Raw genomic sequence first — 20,008 nt, 5'->3', positions numbered from 1 at the left:
CACTGTATGCTCGTCTTCTTGCTTCTTTTCTCTAATTTCTGCTAGAATCTGTCTTTTCTGCAGAGACACTCTGTCTGGCGGTGTTATTCATCTGCCATCTTGCTCCGCCACCCCCGTAATGTTGGTCTTTTAAAAGGAGTTTGGAAGTATTTCCTCCTCTTCCATTTTTTTGAAGAGTTTGAAAAGGGTTGATCTCATTTGCCCTCTAAATGGTAAAATTCAATAGTCAATCCACTGGGCCCTGGGCTTTCTATTATGGAACACTTTTTTTTTTTTCTGACCCCCCCCATGGGACACTTTTTATTACTTGTTTAATTACCTTCCTTGTCATTGGCATGTTAAGATTTTCTATTTTTTCATGATTCAGTCTTAGTACGTTGTATGTGTTAGGAAGTTACCCATTTCTTCTAGATTATCTAATTTCTCGGCATATAATTGTTCTTAGTGGTCTTTTGTTTTCTTTTGCATTTCTGTGGTATCGATTATAATGTATCTTCTTTCATTTCTGACTTGATTTGCATCTTAGTTTTCTTTAGCTGATTTAGCTACAGGTTTATTGATTTTGTTTATCTTTTCAAAAATCCAACTCTTAGTTTCATTGAAGTTTTATATTGTTTCTCTAATCTCTATTTTATTTATTCTTGTTCTAAGCTTTATTATTTCCTTCCTTTTATTAACTTTGAGATCAGTTTGTTCTTCTTTTTCTAGTTCCTTTAGGTGTAACATTAGGTTGTTTATTTGAGATATTTCTTCTTTTTGGTGTAGGGATTAATTGCTATAAACTTCCTGTTTAGAACTGCTTTTACTGCATCCCATACATTTTGGTATGTTGTTCATCCATTTTTGTCTGTTTTAATATATTTTAATTTAATTTAATTTATTTAATTTCTTTTGTAAAATTTCAAAATATTAAGGGAGTACGAATGTTTCTGTTACATGATACCTTGTATAATGCTTACGTCAGGTCTTTTGGTGTGCCCATCACCAGAATCGTGTTCATTGTACCTGAGAGGTAAGTTTTTACCCCTCATCCCTTCCCACCCTCTTCCTTTCTTGGTTTTTAATGTCTTTTATATTTCTTTGCGCCTATGTGTGCCCATCTTTTAGCTCCCAATTATTGGAGAATACATGTGGTGTTTGTTTTTCCATTCTTGAGATACTTAGGATAATGTTCCCCAGTTCCACCCATGTTACTACAAAGTACATTATTTCATTCCTTTTTATAGTTGAGTAGTACTCCGTGGTGTGTATGTGTGTGTATATATCACATTTTCTTTATCCACTCTATTCACTCGTGAATTGATGGGCACTTAGGTTGAGTCTACATCTTTGCAATTATGAATTGTCAATTGTGCTGCAATAGACATTCAAATGCAAGGGTATTTTTGATAAAATAACTTCTTTTCCTTTGTGCAAATACCCAGTAGTGGGATTGTTGGATCAAATGGTAAGTCGACATTTATTTCTTTGAGGAGTTGCCATACTATTTTTCATAGAGATTGTACTAATTTGCAGTTCCACCCATAGTGTATAAGGATTCCTTTCTCTTTGCATCCATACCAGCATCTATTGTTTTTTGACTTTTTAATAATGGTCATTCTGGTAGGGTAAGGTGGTATCTCATTGTGGTTTAATTTGCATTTACCTGATGATTAATGATGCTGAACATCTTAAAATATACTTACTGGCCATTTGTCTTCTTTTGACACACTTCTATTCATGTCTTTTGTCCACTTTTTAATATAGTTTTTTTCTTTCTGATTTGTTAGAGTTATTTGTATATTCTGGATATTAGCCCTTTATTGGATATATGGTTTGCTAATATTTTCTACGATTCTGTAGGTGGTCTATTAACTCTGTTGATTATTTCCTCTGCTGTGCAGAAGCTTTTTGATTTAATTAAGTTCCATTTATTTATATTTGTTGTTGCTATATTTGCCTTTGAGGTCTTAGTCCAAAATTCTATGCCTTGGCTAATGTCTGGAAGAGGTTTTCCTATTTTTTCTTCTAGAATTTTATGATTTCATGCCTTACATTTAAGTCTTTTATCCATCTTGAATTATTTTTTGTAGATCGTGAGAGATAGGAGTCCTATTTCACTCTTCTGCATGTGGATATCCAGTTTTCCCAGCATCATTTACTGAACAGGGCTTACTTTCCCCAGTGTAGGTTGTTGTCTGCGTTGTCAAAGAGCAGTTGGTTGTATTTCTGTGTTCCCTATTCTGTTCCATTGGTCTATGTCTCTACTTTTATACTAGTACCATGCTGCTTTGGTTACTATAGCCTTGTATGGTTTTAAGATAGCTTTTCTTTAATATTTGGTGTTATTTACTGATTCCCCCTCCAAAAGGGCTTAAGCTTGACAAAACTGTTACAGTTATCAGAAACCAGCTCCAGAGCTCATCTCACTTTAACTCATGTCTGCATAACTACAGTGAGTTATACTGGATGGAAGGAAGCCCAGAGCTGCCTGTGCAGTTTGGCTTGTGACAATGGCAATGGATACTTCATTAAAATGGCCATTATGTGGGAGGGAAGACAAATTTGGACACAGACACAGGAGATTGCCTGTGAGGCCATGAGCTCAGGACTGGCATAAGAGAGACTAGCCAGCCTTGGGCAGCCACATCCATTGGAAACTTTACAATTCAGCACATGCCTTGGCTGGAGGCACCATGCCCTGGACATAGCTGTGAACTACACTGGGGATGGCCTGTCCAGAGACAGAACTTTGGGCTCTGGGCTCCTGGTGCTTGGTGAGAGGGCCAAGCCTGGGAAGGACTATGCACGGACAGACACCATTTGTTCCAGCCAAGACAGACCTGACTGCTGCTGCTCTGCCAGCTACACAGGCTCCTGGGGCCTGAACTGTAAGAGCCATGTCTGCTGTGTGTGACACTGGCTTTCCCCCAGGCATCCTCCCTCTTATCTGCCTTTGACACACAGGTGAGGAGGAGGGAACTGTCTCTCTGTGTCTTGTCACATCGGTGTTTGCCACTCCTTGAGTGTGACCATTAAATTAGGCTCATAGGTCACACTCAGCCTTGTGTTATGAAATAGAATAAAATAGAAAACATTAAGATGTATAACATGTAAGAAGGAAAGTATTCTCTCATAAAACCTTTTAGGTATATGTGTGTGTGTGAACCAGATCAGACTGAAAAACATATCTCTGTGGGTTCACTGTCAAGAAAACACTAGGCCAGCCATGGTGTCCAGGCTATTTCCTCAGTTTCTCCAACAATAAATGACTTTTATTCCTTACAGAAGCAAGCATCACAGGCTTACTACACATTCTGTGGCATTTCTCAGTGACCTAGAGAGATTTTTAAACCTCCTAAAACTTGGGGAAGCAGGCAAGTACCTCAGGAATGCCCTGTCAATGTCTTATCAAACTGAGTTTGAATGACATGTCCAGGTTTCAACTCATAAGTAAAGGAGGCCTTGATCCTAATGCCACCCTGGAACATATACCAAGAGGAAGCAGTGGGTGCATTTTCAGGGGTAGGTGAGTATCTCCAGGCCCAGTCCTTGAATGCACATGCCTGTCAGGAGACCTTCCCAGGAGGCTCAAGGAGCAGCACACGGTAGCTTCTCAGTGGGGTCTGCTCCTGCACTCCAAGTGTGACCGTTTGCCAGAGGTCAGCACCCCAGGGCGGTCTCTTGGCTCAGAAATGTCCTCTTGTAGCTCTGCTCATTGGACCCTCCTCAGTGCCATTTGCAGATATCGCTGTTCAGAATGTCCTGGATGTGCTGCGTGACCAGGTTGATGGCAACCATATTGTCAACTCCACAAGGGATGATCACATTGGCATACTTCTTTGTCGGCAGGCAGAATGCCTCAAAGGCTGGTTTGGTGGTATACTTGGTGAGAATCTTCTCTAGGTCCTCAGTGCATGTCCAGGAGAACTCTTTGAGAGAGCCTGACTTTGGAGTCTGTGTCTATGGAGAGGTGCATGTGAAACATGTCCCAGATCTCCTGGCTATAGAACACCAAGATGCCCTCAAACAGAACCACTTCCACAGGGTAGACCACTGTGGTCTCTGGTAACCTTGAGTGGATCACAAATCATAGGTTGGAACTTTGAGAGTTTTGCCCTCCAAGATGTTTTTCAGAGTCCTGTGCATCAAATCATTATCAAAAGTGTCTGGATGGTCAAAATTGTACTGTCCCTTCAAGGATTTAGCCTTCTGTTCTGCTGTCAGGACCTTATAGAACCTGTCTTGGCTTAGGATGACCAACTTGTGCTGCCGGTGGTCCACTTCGTTCTGTCCCAGCAGCTCCATGAACTTACACACAGTCGACTTCCCGCTGCTCACCTGGATCAGGAAAGGACCGCTGGTGGGGATGGTCAGCCTCCAGCATAGAGCCCTAGCAATCGCCATCTCTAGCCAAAGCCATCGCAGCCTCTGCCACCCACTCCTTCCCCAGAATAGATTTAAAATTCCTCCTTTAATTTATTTTTTGATCCATTGGTTGTTCAGGAGCATGTTGTTTAATTTCCATATATTGTGATTTTTTTGGAATTTCTTTTGTTATTAATTTCTAGTTTTATGCCATTGTGGTTGGAAAAGATACTTGATATGATTTCAGTCTTCTTAAATTTGTTAACACTTGTTTTGTGGCCTAACTTATGACCTATCCCCAAGAGTATTCCATGAGCACTTAAGAAGAATGTGTATTCTTCTACTGTTGGATGAAGTGTTCTGTATATATTTGTTAAGTCCATTTGGTCTAAATCCAATGTATCTGTATTGATTTTCTCTCTGGATGAACTGTGCATTGTTTAAAGTGGCGTATTAATATACCCTACTATTATTACATTACAGTCTATCTTTCCTTTTAGATGTATTAATATTTGCTTTGTGTATTTCGGTGCTTTTATATTGGGTACATATATATCTATAATTATTAGATCTTCTCAATGAATTGGCTCCGTTATCATTATATAATGATATTTTTATCTTGTTTTACAGTTTTTGACTTAATGTCTATTTTATCTGACATAAGTGTAGTTACCATTGCTCTCTTTTGAATGATCAAGTGAATAAATGAATGTCACAAATTTTTCCTGCACCGGGAAGCAGTGCTCCATGGTACAAAAGGGCCTAAACACTTGCTTAGTGGACTGATAAGGGAGAAACACAGCTCACAATATTTTTCAAATAAGTTGATATTTTTTTCCTTTTATTTCATCATATTATGGAGGTACAAATATTGTTAGGGTTACAAATATTGCCCCGGCCCCCCTCCCTCCCCCCATGTGTCCAATCCCCCGGTGGTGTGCACCACACACGTTATGAAAGCATACACCCCTTTCCTCCTCCCCCCTCCCACCTGCCCACCACCCGATAAAAAGTTGGGTTTTTTTCTTTGACATTTTGGTTACATTGTATATCTTTGGCTCTCCCTAAGAAGGGTTAGAGTTGTGCCCTTCCCCTCCGAAGTGCTCGCCACAACCCTAAGATTGAGTCCCCCGCCCCCCCCCCCCCGAATCCCTGGTGAGCATTGCCACCATTTGAAAACCATAGTTTTAATCAGTCAGTACCAATTTGATGGTGAGTAGATGTGGGGCCCATTTTCCATGTCTTGTGTCGCCTCGCTTTGGATAACGGGCTTAAGCTTAATCCAGGATAGCATAAACGGTGCTAGCTCACAGCCATTTCTTAGGATTGAGTAATATTCCATTGTGAGCATATACCACATTTTAATTATCCACTCATGAATTGACGGGCACTTGGGTTGTTTCCATGACCTTGCAATAGTGAATTGTGCTGCTATAAACATTCAGGTGCAGATGTCTTTATAATAGAATGTGTTATGCTCTTTTGGGTAGATGCCCAACAATGCTATTTCAGGGTCGAATGGTATTTCTATTTCTAGCTGTTTGAGGTATCTCCAAATTATTTTCCACAAAGGTTGTACTAATTTTCAGTCCCACCAGCAGTGTAGGAGTGTTCCTATCTCTCCACATCCTCGCCAGCATTTGTTGTTTTGGGGTTTCTTGATATAGGCCATTCTTACTGGGGTCAGGTGGTATCTCATTGTGGTTTTGATTTGCATTTCTCTAATAATTAGAGAAGTTGAGCATTTTTTTTATATGTTTGCATGCCATTATTCTGTCTTCTTTGGAGAAGTTTCTTTTCATTTCTGTCGCCCATTTCTTGATGGGATTGTTTGATTTTTTCTTGTTAATTCTTTTAAGTTCTAGATAGATTCTTGTTATTAGACCTTTATCAAAAGTGTAGAGAGCAAATATTTTCTCCCACTCTGTGGGTTGTCTATTTGCTCTACTGATGGTTTCCTTGGCTGTACAGAAACTTTTTAATTTGATCAGATCCCATAAGTTGATATTTTTAAAAAGCAGCAATATAGTCATTGTGGGATCAATAAAAAACCTTCTATAGACTTTTTTCACATTTACTGTTTTTATTCCGAATTACATATGATGTAGGGATACCGTATCTTTTAGTGTTTAGAGCATCTAAATGTTTTAATTTGGTTATACTTGAGAGGTAGAAATCAATATGACCTAGTCCTCTGTCCCCAGGGCAGCTCCTGGGGGAGAGAGATCCAGATAGACAGTATAACAACACTCAATGTAATTAGTGTAGGGATAAGTAGGGTTGGTGTGGGAGCTAGAAGAAGCACATTCCTCCTAGGGAGGAAGGGAGAATAAAAGAGGAACAGGGATACAGGGTAGAGAATAGAGAAATCAAATGGAGAATAAGAGGGAGTGATTGATGAATATGGGGTAGTAAGCAGAAAAGAGGAGTTACATTTAGGAGAATGGAAAGTTGAAAGTAGGGAGCAGAAGAAGAGGCTGACAGGCAGAGACGGTGACCCCCCTCTGGAGGTGGAAACAGGCTAGACCACTTCCGGCCAGGGGGGAGGGAATAAGCTCAGACCTAAGGAGAGGCTTGGAGAGAGCAGACGCATTCGGGACTCAGGAGGATGAGGTGAGCTGAGGTGCCGGCTTTAGTGAAGATCCTGTGGGGGGTTCCTGGCTGCGGCTTCGGCTTCGACTTGCTTGACTCCAAACACCCCTAAGGTTTGAAGAAAACTTGCTGGGGATTCGGGACTTAACCACATCACCGTAGCTGTGTTTAGAGGTGCACATGTGTTTAGATGGTTCGCATGGGAGAAAAGAGGAGGCAGAATCCCCTTTGGGCCACAGTAAAGAGAGATCTGGACTTGGTTCGGGCCATAATAAAGAGGGATGCAGACCTGGTTGTGACCGCAGAAAGGAAGGGTCGAGAAATTGTTCAGGCAGTAGCAAGAGGGGAGGAGGACCACAGTTCAGGAGGGAGATAGGAGAAAGGCAGGACTCCGTTCAGGCTGGAGAAAGGGGGAAGAACCCTTTGTGGGCCAAGGATGGGACTCAGAGAAAGGAGGAGGCAGAATCCCATTGAGCAGCTGAAAGGACCAGGCTTAGGCAGGAGAAAGGAGGGGCTAGGACCCCGTTGGTTCTAGTTTGAAATGGGAAAAAGACCGGACCTGGTAGGGTTCAAGAAAAAGGAATACACAGAAGGTTTATTCCATTGGATTTGGCGGCGGGGTATATCCATGTTGCAGAAAGGGGGGAGCCGGGCACTTGCAGACGTGGAAAGACTGGGGAGTAGTGTTGGGGAAGGGGCGGTGCAGAGACCTACTGCAGAGCAGAGGGAGGGGGCGTATCGGGAAAGGGAGGTGCGAAGTGGTACTGCATGGCAAAGGGAGGAGGCTGGTGTTGGGGAAAGGGTTGGATCGAGATGTGATGCAATTAGAGACAGTGGGTCAGGGGTGGGGAGGTGGGGCCCATATGTTCTGCTGCTCTGAGAGCCGGGGGTGGGGGGTGGGGGATGTGGATGTGGGAACAAGCTGGTTAGAGACTGGCCGGGTCACCAAGGTGCATGCGCGATGAGAGTCTTGAAGAACGCGTTCTTTTGGGAAAGCGGTGGGCCTGAGAGCCCTAGATCAGCGATCAGCGCGCATGCGCACAATCAAGTTGCGGTAGGGGAGGTGTAAAGGGCTGAGGTCGTAGAACTGACTCTCTTGGAGGCAGAAAGAACTAGGGCTGGGAAGAGTTTCTGGGTATAAGAATCTAGGAGTTCAAAGGTTTGGGGCCCAAGATTAGATGAGACCCCCCCCCCTTCAGGAGAGGTGATATGAAACGTCTCATGACTCTCCACCTCTGTCTTATTCTCCCCTAACTCAGGCTCATTCCTTTTAGGCTCAGCTGTTACTTGGCCTCCCAGAAAGATGGATAAGAGAAATGACTACAGTTATAGGATGCCTTCATTCCAGGTGAGGCCTTTCTGCATTCTCACCAGGCCATCTGCCCTGTCCTGAGTTCACTTACTGCTCTTGAGCCTCCTACTATCACGTAGCTGCATAATACCCTGCCTAACCTGTCTCAGTCCTCCCCTGCATGGTGAAAGAGGAGGAGAGGAAAACCTGCCTGACTATCCCTTGCTCACTTCCCCTTCTGCCACTCCCCTTCAATCAACCACTGCTCAGAGGAAAGGGAGGTCTTCGTGGAAAGGGGTGGGCTATAGGGAGGTCACATGGCCCAGAAGATAATAAACTTAAGTGTGTAGGGCCCTCTGCCTCCCCCTGGGAGCCTGGGCCTTCCCTTTCCCCCAGATGTGCAGACTGAGACCACGGAAGAGGACAGTGTCTTGCTGATGCACACCCTGTTGGCGGGAACCAGGGACCCTCTGGCCATGGACTCATCAGTTGCCAACCGGCCTAAGAAAAGCAAGACCAAGAAAGCCCCTATAAAGACTATTACTAAGGCTGCACCTGCTGCCCCTCCAGTCCCAACTGCCAATGAAATTGCCACCAACATGCCCAGAATAACTCTGCAGGTTTTAAACTTGCCAATCATCACCCAGATTAGCAAGGTTTCAGCTATCACTGAGGCAGCCAGTATTCAGACTTCTTCAATCATTGCTTAACCTAAGAAAGCCAAGAGTATGAAGAGAGTTACTGCCAAGGCAGCCCAAGGCTCTCAGTCCCCAACTGGCAGTCAGAGTGCCACTACACAGCTCAAGTCACCCTTGCAGGTCCTAAACCTACCAGTCATCTCACGGACTATCCAGGCTCCAATTGCCAGTGAGTCAGCCAATTCCAAGGTTTTGATAGCCTCCACCAAGCCTAAGAAAGCTTCTAAGGCTAAGAAGGTTGCAAACAAAGGCATAGCTAGTGCCACTGTGATCTCACTGGCTCCAGTTGCCACCTATACAGCTACTACTCAAGGCCAAATTATCAGTGAGATAGTCAATATCCAGGCCACAGAAGCCTCCATCAGAACCAAGAAAGCCTGTAAAGCCAAGAAGACAACGGCTAAGGCCACAAATACTGACATTGAGCATATAGAGGCTCCAATGTCACCAGACAGAATGAAGCCTCAGCAGCAGCTATCCAGCCAAAAAAATCCAAGGGCAAGAAGGCTGCCAATAAGGGCCCAAATTTTGCCTCTGAAATCTTTAAGACCCCACCTGCCACTCAAATGGTCACAAACCAAGCACTGGCAGCCAACCTTTGGGTCAAGACAGGGTCTAGGGCTTGGAAGACTGCCACTAAGGCTCAGTCAACTGAAAGCCTGACTCAAATTACTGACCAAGGGCCAAAGGCCAAGATGGCCACAGCTTATGCCAACGTAAGTGCCCTTGTGACTCAGGTTGCTGCTGCTGTCCAGGCCCTGGCAGATGACTATCTGGCTCACTTGAGTCTGAAGCCCACAACCAGGACTCAGGGCAAGAGGAACCGAAAGGTAAGATCTCTGACATCACCGTCCTTGACTTTGTGCTTCTTTTCCATTCCTATCCTTCTAGTTGTACATAAAAGTTCTTCTATAAAAGTTAAGTGAACCTTTTTACTTTGAGCCAATCCCTGTGTTCAGATAGGCTATGGAAGATGCTGAGAAGAATGTGATATAGTTTCTGCTCCTTGGCAGTTCACAGATTGGTGGGGAAAGAAGACATCCATACACTTAGCTACAACGTGTATATAATTCAATTTGTATTTATGTAGTAGTTACCACACACCACATGGTAACTTTGTGTTGGGTACATTCATGCAGGTTTTATCTTTATGTCTTTTTTTTTTTTTTTTTTTTCAGGCCAGTGACAAAAGTGTATATCTTTATGTCTTGAATGTAACTTTTAACAACAAGGGATCATAGGTCTAAGTTTTACACATAAGAAAACTGAGTCCCAGAGAGGGGTAGTGACTTGTCTAAGGGGTACCAGCTAGCAGAATCAGTGGTGGCCAAAGGAAGAGGAGGAGCCCCAGGCCCTGTCCTTAGGTTGCTCCTGGCCTGGTAGAGGAATGAAACTCCTGCTGGGAGACAATGAAAGATAAGCCCAGGCCTCAGGCCCCACTACAGGGGAAGGTTTAAGGAGACTTTCTGGGGGAGGCAGATGAGGAGACAAAGCTATGTCTTTCACCTGGTGACTCTGGATCTTCATTCTTTCTGATGATGAAGTCCAGGCATCTGAATGGGGATGAGAGAAGTGGCAGTAATTACAGGCGAATCTCATGGGGCCGGAGGCCTCCACCACCCCGTGATGTGGCCATTTTGCAAGAAAGGGTAAGAATCCAGTGCTGCCCAGTCTCTTCTTCACCTGCCCTCTTCTCTGCCCCTTCCAAATTTTCTGTAAACATATTGAGATCTCCCCATCCATTCCTCATTTCTCAGGCAAATAAGTTGGTGAAATACCTGTTGGTTAAGGACCAAAGATCCCCATCAAGCGCTCAGGTAGGGTCCTACCAACCCTCCCCCTTGAGCTTGTCGCTCTACTCTCCTCTCCCCTCATGGTCTGGGAGTAACCTTTTACCTTTATGGCCTCCTCGTTTTCTCATTTCTCCACCCTTATTTTCCTATACACTGCCATGGCTGGCATCTCCTGCTAACACAGTTCAGGTCTCTGGCTGCACTTGACCCCACAGGACTGGCAAAAGGGCTGCAGCTCTGTGGCCTCTGCTCAGCCTGGCTGCTTCCACTTTTCCCTTCCTGCAGATGTGCTGAAGGATGTCATCCAAGAATGTGAGGAATATTACCCAGAGATCATTGAATGAGCAAGCTATGCTCTGGAGAAGGTGAAAGGGCAGCCTTGGGGGATGGGTGCAATGGGGAAGATTCAAATCAAACAAAGGTGTACATGTCCCTTCTGGGGGAACCATAGAGACCAGCTAGTCCAGCCCCATCATTGTGCTGGTGGGTAGACAGTGGCCTAGGGAGCAGTGTAGACTAGCCATGGGTTATGCAGCAAGTCAGTAATGAAAGCATACCTAGGACCCAAGCCATCCAAACTTAGTCCCAGCTTCTGTCTGCAGCTGGGCACATCCTGACATGCATTTCAGATGCTCACCTGTCCCTTCCATTCCTCATTGTCTGTCTCCTTAGGTTTCCACTAATCAGGCTGATGACATTGATGACAGTAGTACATTTGCTGTGTGTTTACTGGGTGCTGGCACTTAGTTACATGCTTTATGTGTGTTATCTCACTGACTTCTCACATGCACGAAACCCCTAGGTACATGGGGATCTGCGGCATGTCTGTGAAGCTCACTGAATCCTAAGCTAAATTTTGTGATCTCACAGGCTATTCTTTTACTTGGCAGATGTTTCGAGTCAATCTGAAGGAAATTGATAAGCAAAGTAGCTTGTATATTCTCATCAGCAATCAGGAATCCTCCACAGGCATACTGGGAACGTAAACTGGAAAAGGGCTGGGGTGGGAGGGGGGCTTCTGCTTTCGTTCATGGTTCTAGCCCTTCCCTGTCCTCTCTCCCTGTATCCTCTTAGAGGGTCAGGAAAGACAGGGCCCTGACCCTGTCCCAGCCCCCAGCCATAGTTGGAGCCCTGCGCTCGCTCAGTAGTGGTGCCTGTTATGATTGATTGAAGGCTGTAAGAGACTGGGGTGGGGCATTCCTGCTGTCAGGTTTCCTGTCTCTCCAGAAGCTTCCCAGGAAAGCAGGCCTATTGTTGCTTGTCTCTGCCTACTGAGTCCCTGGCCAGGCCTTGGTTGAGTGGTTCTCAAGGAGAGCTCCGTGGTGTTGGTGGGCCAGGATACATTAAGGGCAGGAATATCAGTAGGGCCCAGCCTAGAATTCTTTTGGGGCTGAGGGGTCTGGGAGAGAAAGAAGGGACTCACGTTGACTGGGTGCCTGGGTTGTACCAGGTTGACAGGCATCCTTCCATCTTCTTGGCAGCCTGGGAAGGGGAAGATGTGATTTTCTCATTTTGTGGAATAGGAGACTGAGGCTCATGAGTCTGCGTGCCTTGCCCAGGGTCACATGGAGCCTGAAGCATAGACGCGGCAGAATTCTCCCGTATCTGAGGAATCTGGGAGAGGCTAGCCTAGTGAGCTAGCTGGTGTGTCTTTTGTAGATGGCTGCTGGGCATAATCCTCTCTGTCTTATTATTCCCTTAGGACTAAGGAGTCACCCAAGCTGGGTCTACTCATGGTGCTTCTTAGCATCATCTTCATGAATGGAAATAGATCCAGTGGGGGTGAGTGGCTTGGTGTGCAGCTGAATGGGTGGCTATGGTCTGGATTCCGAGTGTTCATTTTTTGTCCCTCTCTCCTCTTGCCTCCCCTTGCAGCTGTCATCTGGGAAGTGCTACGCAAGTTGGGGCTGCGCCCTGGGTGTGATTGGGCTCTCTCAGCACTTGCTGTCCATGTTGTCCTTTGGCAAGAGAGGACAGTCCCAGGATTGCATCAGCCTGGTGGTCTGGTGGAGAGGGCCCAGGGTTCTGACCAGGGTGGATGGGGAAATGGTCTTGAACTCTCTGCTCCCTCTCTCCCCTATGTCCTCTTTCTGTTTGAAGCCGAGATGTTAGATAGACCTTCAGGTATCTCTGACAAAGAGCCATCTGCTGCTTGCTCTAGTGGCCACACGCTCACTTCTTTCTTCACCTTGTTGAGACTGCCCCACGTGCTAGAGAGGTCTCTTCCATGTCGGGTAATGCCTCGGCCCTTATCTGGGCAGTTCTGATCTGTGTTCACAGGTTATTTTACCCATTACCAGGGTGAAGCATTCACTGTTTGGGGAAGTAAGGAAGCTCATCACAGACGAGTTTGTCAAGCAGAAGTAAGGGGTGTTTGGGGGCTTTGTCTGGCCCTGAAGTATTCTGGGCATATTGATCTGATCCAGAAAGTGCTCGGTCACCACCTTTCTTACAGTAGCTTTAGAGGGATGGGCATCCTGCGTTCTAGAATTGAGTCCTGCCTAAAATTCCCATGGGTGGACTTTTCCAGGACTGGGTCAGACTCAACACAAGGCCCTTGTAGTGGGGTGTGCTCAGAGCAGGGGGCCTGAAGAATGGCGCCTCTGTTTACAACACACCCAACAGAAATCTGGGCTTACTCCTACAGGTGGCAGGATACTGTGGCCTTCCTGTGACATAGTGCCCTACACATGCCTCCACTGCAGCACCCCAAGTGACTTCTTTGCACAAAGTCAATGGGAAATGGCTCAGTATTGGAAGCTGAAACCATGAACTCTGTTTGAGAATGAGTCTGGGGCTGGAAGATCTCTTAGAAATCCTTCAGGGGCTATTTAGTATTTGTTTGGAGTGGGTTGCTATTTCATGCCTAGTGGTTAGACAACAGGTTTGCTTGGTTCAAAGTAAGTTTCATTTCCTTTCTCCAAGGTACCTGGAGTACAAGAGGGTCCCCAACAGCAGACCACCTGAATATGAGTTCTTCTGGGGCTTGCGCTCCTACCATGAGACTAGCAAGATGAAAGTCCTCAAGTTTGCATGCAAGGTAATAGGAAAGCTGCCTGAGTTTGGAATATTAAGGGAATAGGATTCCCCTGGCTGGGTCAGGCAATGTGCAGGGATGGTCAGGTACAGAGCACTCTGAAGTTCATATATAAACATATTTATGTCCCAGAATGCTGCTAGATATATAGTTTACATCATCTCATTAATTCTTCATACTTTGTATTAATCAGCTTGGGCTGCCATAACAAGATACCATAGACTTAGTGACTTGAAAAACAGAAATTTATTTTCTCACAGGTCTGGAGGGTGAGAATCCCAGACCAAGGTCCAGCATGGTCAGTTTTGGTGAGGGCTCTCCTCCTGGCTTGCAGATGGCCACTCTTTTGCTGTCTCCACACATGGCAGAGAGAAAAAGCAAGCTTTCTAGTGTCCCTTTTTATAAGGACACTAATCCTATTGGATCAGGACCCCACCCTTATGATATCATTTAACCTTAATTACTTCTATAAAGGCCCTATCTCCAAATACAGTCACATTGGGGGTTGGGGACTCAACATACAGATTTTGAGGGACACAAACATTCAGTTCATAGCATACTTTCTTATCATTTCCCATATTATAGATGAAGACACTTAGACTCAGTGAACTTAAGTAACTTGTCCAAGGTTATATAGCACCTAAGTTATCAGAGCTGAAATTAGATCTCAGGACTGACCCATGACAGAGCTCTAGTAACTAGGAATTTTTTAAAAATATTGCTATTACTTCTATACAAACCCTATAGTCGGTGCTTAATACATGATTACAAAAGTTACTTTGCTTATAATGATTATCATTCATGTTTTAGGTGCAGAAGAAAGACCCCAAGGACTGGGCTTCTCAGTACCGGGAGGCAGTGGAGATGGAAGTCCAAGCTGCAGCTGTGGCTGTGGCTGTGGCCGAGGCTGAGGCCAGGGCTGAGGCAAGGGCCCAAATGGGGATTGGAGAGGAAGCTGTGGCTAGGCCCTGGAACTGGGATGACATGGATATTGACTGCCTAACAAGAGAAGAGTTAGGTGATGATGCTCAGGCCTGGAGCAGATTTTCGTTTGAAATTGAGGGCAGAGCCCAAGAAAATGTGGACTCCAGCACCAACGTCAACTTCAGCAGAGGAGCTAGCACCAGGGCTAGGTTCAGTGATGGTGCTAGTATTAGCCTCAGTGGTGCACCCAGCCCCAATGGTGCCTTTGGTAGTGGAGCTGGCATTACCTTCAGTGGTGTACCCAGTACCAGTACCAGCTTCAGTAGTGCAGCCAGCATTAGCTTTGGTGGCACGCCCACTACCAGTGCCAGTTTTAGCAGTGCAGCCAGCATTAGCTTTGGTGGAACAGCCAGCACTAGCCCCAGCTTTAGCAGTACAGCCTGTATTAGCTTTGGTGGTGCACCCACCACCAGCTCTAGTTTTAGCAGTCAAGCCGGCATTAGCTTTGGTGGCACACCTTGTACCAGTGCCAGCTTTAGTGATGGAACCAGCTCTAGTTTCAGTGGTCCACTCAACACCAGTGCCACTTTCAGTGGTGGAGCCGGCTCTGGCTTTGGAGGCACACTCAGCGCCACTGCTGGCTTTAGTGGTGCACTCAGCACCAGCACCAGCTTCGGCAGTGTGCCCACCACAGGCACCGTTTTCAGTGGTACACTTAGCACCAGCACTGGTTTGGGAGGTACACTCAGCACCAGTGTCTGCTTTGGTGGCTCTCCCAGCTCTGGTGCCAGCTTTGGAGGTACATTTAGTACCAGTATCTGTTTTGGTGGCTCCCCCAACACCACACTGGTTTTGGTGGTACACTCAGCACCAGTGTCTCCCTCTGTGGCTCTCCCAACACCAGTGCCAACTTTGGTGGTACACTAAGCACCAGCGTCTGCTTTGGTGGCTCTCCCAGTACCAGTACTGACTTTGGCGGAGTGCTCAACACCAGTGCTGGCTTTGGTGGAGGGCTCAATACCAGTGCTGGCTTTGGTAGTGCTGTCTTCACCAGCACTGACTTTGGCAGTACACTAAGCACCAGTGTCTGCTTTGGTGACTCTCCCAGCACCAGTGCTAGCTTGGCAGCACACTCAATACCAGTGCCAGTTTTGGCGGTGCTGTCAGCACCAGTGCTGGCTTCAGTGTTGCACCCAGCACTAACCCTGGCTTTGGCAGTGCATTCAGAACCAGTGCTGGCTTCAGTGGGGCACTTAGTACCACTACTGACTTTGGTGGTACTCCTAGTAACAATATGGGTTTTGGTGGCGCTCCTAGCACGAGCATCAGCTTTGGTGATGCTCCCAGCACCAATGTCAGCTTTGGTGGTGCTCACAGCTTTGGTGGTGCTCACAGCACCAGCTTCTGTTTTGGTGGAGCTCCCAGCACTAGCCTCTGCTTTGGCAGTGCATCTAACACCAACCTATGCTTTGATGGCCCTCCTAGCACCAGTGCCTGCTTTAGTGGTGCTACCAGTGCCAGTTTGGGTGATGGACCCAGCACCAGTGCCGGTTTCAACTTTGGCAGTGCGTTAAGCACCAGTGCTGGATTTGGTGGTGGACTGAGCACCAGCACCGGCTTCGGTGGTGGAGTAGGCACCAGCTCTGGCTTTGGTGGTGGACTAGGTACCAGTGCTGGCTTTAGTGGTGGACTGGTCACCAGCGATGGCTTTGGCAGTGGGCCTAATGCCGGCTTCAACAGAGGACTGAGTACCATCGTTGGCTTTGGCAGTGATTCCAACACCAGCAATGGCTTTACTGGAGAACCCAGCACCAGCGCCGGTTTCAGTAGTGGACCCAGTTCTATTGTTGGCATCAGCGGTGGACCAAGCGCTGGCGCTGGCTTCTGCAGTGGACCAAGCACCAGTGGCTTCGGCAGTGGACTGAACACTGGAGCTGGCTTCAGCAGTGGACCGAGCACTGGTGCTGGCTTTGGTGGTGGAGCCACCAGCCTTCGTGCCTGTGGCTTCTCCTATGGCTAGTGAGGTTTCAGGTAATTGTAATATCTTTATTACCAGGGCCCATGAGGTTGGGTATGAGTTGGGAGATGTTATAAGAAACCCCGGGGTGGGAGAGTGGGGTGGGAAGATGAGGCAATGAGGGAAGTATGAGAAAACAGTATATTTAGTGCTAAAATGTGTTCCTGTGTATTTTGTTTTCAGGTTTATTCCCCACATTTACAGATACCACTAATGAATTGCAACAGTCCTTCCCATGGAGTCAAGATACATCCATGGAATCTTTGTCCACACATCAGTCTAAGCAGCCATGACCAAACAGCTGAGGATGACATGCTGTGAAAAATCTGTTTGCCATTTCTGCTTTATTGTTTGCTTCCTGTATGCTGTCATATTTTGCTATCAGAGTTACATTAAATTTGCAAAATGAATTGGAGTTTTTTCCTGTTTTTTAATGTTCTTAGGTAGTTGTGGAGTGGCATCTTGGGTAGTTGTGGCATCTTGAATTCATAGAAAAGCAGGAGATCAGCATAGCTTTTTAGGGAAGGTGAGGCTCCAATTTTTGGCTCAAAGGCAAGTATGACTTCAGCAGAATAGAGGCTCGGGGAAAGCATGGCCGGCAAGAATATAATAGCTTGAGAAAAGATATGGAGGGGGAAAGCCTGGAGCAGAAGGCAAAGCAAGAGGGTTCTGGACAGTAAGTACAGATTCATTTTGATTCGTTTGTATAAGAATGGAGGAATAGAGGGGGAGGTAATGAGGGTAGGACACAGGAACAAGGGAGGGATTTCTTAGGATAGGAAAGACTTGAGCATATTGCATAGACTGTGGGGCAAAAGTCAATAGAGAGGGACAGGAGAAAGACATGAAAGAATCAGCAATTGACTGAAGTAGCCCGTCCCTGAGAAAGTAGGATGGATTATGGTGCCAGATAATAGAAGGTGACCCTGACTTCGAAGAGGATTTAAGGGTGGCTATGGAAGCAGTTATAGATCTGCTTCAAGCAGTAATCAGCAACTCTGTGGTGGATCCCAACAAAAAAAGGGGATGTGGATTATGCAGGATTTGGGTCTTGCCGGGTGTTTGTGATGGAAGGACAAGGGAACAAAAGCAGCGAGTGTATGAGTCTGTCTCTTTATCACTGGGTTGCTGGTACCTGGCCCACAGTAGGTGGATAGAGAGTGGCTGAAGAGGATTCAAGTTGATTAGGGATGGAAGAAGACTGAAGATGGGTTGAGAGACAATGGAGCAATCAAAGGACTATGCTCTTGATGCAGTACAACAACAAATATTGTTCATTCATGAAATACTACATGTATGCCTATTGTGTGCAGGCATGCTTCTAGAGATACTGGGGATGACATAGAGTTGTAAGGACTTGGGGGGGGGGTTGGCAGTGATCAGATAGTGAGATGCTTGCATTGGAGAAGTCAGACTAGGGAGATGTTGCCAAAGTTCATAGAGTGGGTAGTTGAATGGGAGAAGATGATCACTGGAGTTGAGGGAGTCAGGGGACTGGGAGGCCAGGGTGTTGGTTGGGTCATTCACATGGACAGTGAAATCAATATGGCAGCAAGAGTTGGAGAAGAGAAGAGCACTTGGCCTAAGTGCCAGATTGTTCGCCAATTGTAAGGATGAAGGTGTCATGTCCCCAGCCACCTTGCCCACCAAGGAACAAGGCTCACAGGTACTCACAAGGACCCGTTTCCTCCCCCATCATTGGAGGTGCTACCATAGAACTCTTCCCTCCAGGAAGTCTTCACCCATTCCACACCCCCACAGCACCAGAGCTGAGTCAGGATCAGGATCAGGATCTTGAGAGCGCTGGAAGAAAGCTCACCATGACCTCTTACTCTCCTCCTGTAGCTAGTAAGAGAAGTCTTTATTGATCAGAGAGTATGACTTAAGAAAGAAAGAACTTTATCCAGAGCTAGACAGTTTCTTAGTTGTGGCCAGGAATTGAGACTTGTTTTAGAGCTGCTGAGGGCTTCTTCACTGGTAGCCAGTGAGGCCAAGACCAGAGTCTTCTCAGGGTAGGGAGAAGAGCAAGGATGTCAGTTCCTAAAAGTAGAAGGCAGTGAGGACACAGGCAGTTTGACTTCTTGGAAAAAGGTCAGTAATGAGCAGGGACAGTGTCCAAGGCTTCTTGAGGGTCCCGGGTGACGTCCACATTCTGAGAAGAGAGCCCAAGATTAATAGGAGGAAGATAGCAGTGTAGAGCCCTAGCTCGTCCCCTGCCTCCTATCCTCACTGCCCGGCTCCTCTCTCAGCCAGGCCTGGATCTCGACCCTCTTTTCAGGCCTGCCTGGGTAGGGAATCTCGGCCTGAGGCCTTTGCCCTCCATCTCCATGGTGCCTCAGGTCTGGGCTGTGGGTCCTGCGTTTCTGGAGGCTGGTTATTCTACCTGTTGGTGCAAAACACCCAGGCTCTGTGGCGTTGGGGCAGCCTTTCTGTGGGGGAGGGGACTTTTGCCATGTGCTGTGTCCACAACCAGCCTGGGCCATGGAGTCCCCCACCTACCTCAGGCTTCTCCCGGTGTGTGTTCACGGCCTCCACATTCAGGTAGATGGGCTCCACTTTGCAGCCTCAGAAAAGAGCAAACCATTTGTCTGTAAGCCCTCAAGGTAAGCACAGGTCTTCCCTGAGGTTTTGCCCCCCCCCACCATCAGCACCCACACCCCCAGTTCCATACGTGTGCAGATTGGAACCACCCAGTAGGAGGGAATTTAAACGGCTGTGTGATGCCTGAGGAAGACACCAGGCCTGAGAGGCAGCCTACAGGCGTCCTTCCTGCTCTGCCCCCAACAATCTTAGTTCTCTGAGCTTCAGTTGCTCATTTGTAAATGGGGATGGAGATGAGAGATCTGTTGCCTCCCCTGTCTCTTGTGGTCTGCGAGATCTACGCGGTATGGATGGATCTCTGCTGATCCTCCAAGCCATGTTAGGTGCTGAAGGTGTGGAGGAGTCCTGGGGCCACGCCTTGGACAATCAGTATCAGCAAAGTTCATTTAGAAGACAGTGCGGTTACAGGCAACACCAGGGGTGTAAAACGTCACAGTGGAGTTCTCAGGGACCTGAAGAATGAGGAGGGTGCATCATTGGGGCCTGGAGCTGGCAGAGGAGGCCCAATGCCTGTGGATTGTACCTTACTCCAGGCTTCAGTAAGCCATTCTGCCCTGTGCACACCCCACAATAGATTCGATTCAGTCCCTTTCCTGTTCATGAACCTTTTGTAGTTAACCAATGCCCCAAGAGAATACTGAGCTCTTTCTCCAATATGGCTCCAATCTATAATTTTCCTCTGGTCCCCTTTATGGAGTCCCCCTTCTA

At 46.6% G+C, this 20,008-nt stretch overlaps 1 protein-coding gene, 1 long non-coding RNA gene, 1 other non-coding gene and 1 pseudogene across 3 annotated transcripts; 2 read left to right on the top strand and 2 right to left on the bottom strand.

The window, feature by feature from the left end:
- Positions 1–3,595: 3,595 nt before the first annotated feature.
- On the bottom strand, positions 3,596–4,402 carry LOC142868748 (uridine-cytidine kinase 1 pseudogene; annotated as a pseudogene).
- A 2,550-nt stretch (positions 4,403–6,952) lies between these two features.
- Positions 6,953–16,969, top strand: LOC142868746 (trophinin-like). Its single transcript, XM_075999911.1, is given in 17 exon segments — positions 6,953–7,052; positions 8,214–8,287; positions 8,581–9,364; positions 9,367–9,758; positions 10,473–10,577; positions 10,686–10,719; positions 10,722–10,745; positions 11,007–11,086; positions 11,612–11,703; positions 12,424–12,503; positions 12,597–12,639; positions 13,022–13,084; positions 13,647–13,761; positions 14,569–15,523; positions 15,526–15,798; positions 15,801–16,713; positions 16,883–16,969. Coding segments are annotated over 15 exon segments (3,987 nt in total). The 5' UTR covers positions 6,953–7,052; positions 8,214–8,242; the 3' UTR covers positions 16,703–16,713; positions 16,883–16,969.
- Positions 13,286–13,413, top strand: LOC142868751 (small nucleolar RNA SNORA11). Its single transcript, XR_012917677.1, has one exon. It is a non-coding gene; the product is annotated as a small nucleolar RNA SNORA11 (small nucleolar RNA).
- A 1,564-nt stretch (positions 16,970–18,533) lies between the features above and the next one.
- On the bottom strand, positions 18,534–19,958 carry LOC142868747 (uncharacterized). The gene is made up of 2 exons (XR_012917675.1): positions 19,199–19,958; positions 18,534–18,851 (listed from the first exon to the last, which is right to left on the bottom strand). It is a non-coding gene; the product is annotated as an uncharacterized LOC142868747 (long non-coding RNA).
- Positions 19,959–20,008: the final 50 nt, after the last annotated feature.

This window comes from Microcebus murinus, unplaced genomic scaffold (genome assembly GCF_040939455.1).
Source record: "Microcebus murinus isolate Inina unplaced genomic scaffold, M.murinus_Inina_mat1.0 scaf041_hap2_Mmur4.0, whole genome shotgun sequence".
In the NCBI taxonomy this organism is placed as follows: Eukaryota; Metazoa; Chordata; class Mammalia; order Primates; family Cheirogaleidae; genus Microcebus; species Microcebus murinus.
Note: the sequence above shows the minus strand (reverse complement) of the source record. Positions and strands in the feature narration are given on the sequence as shown.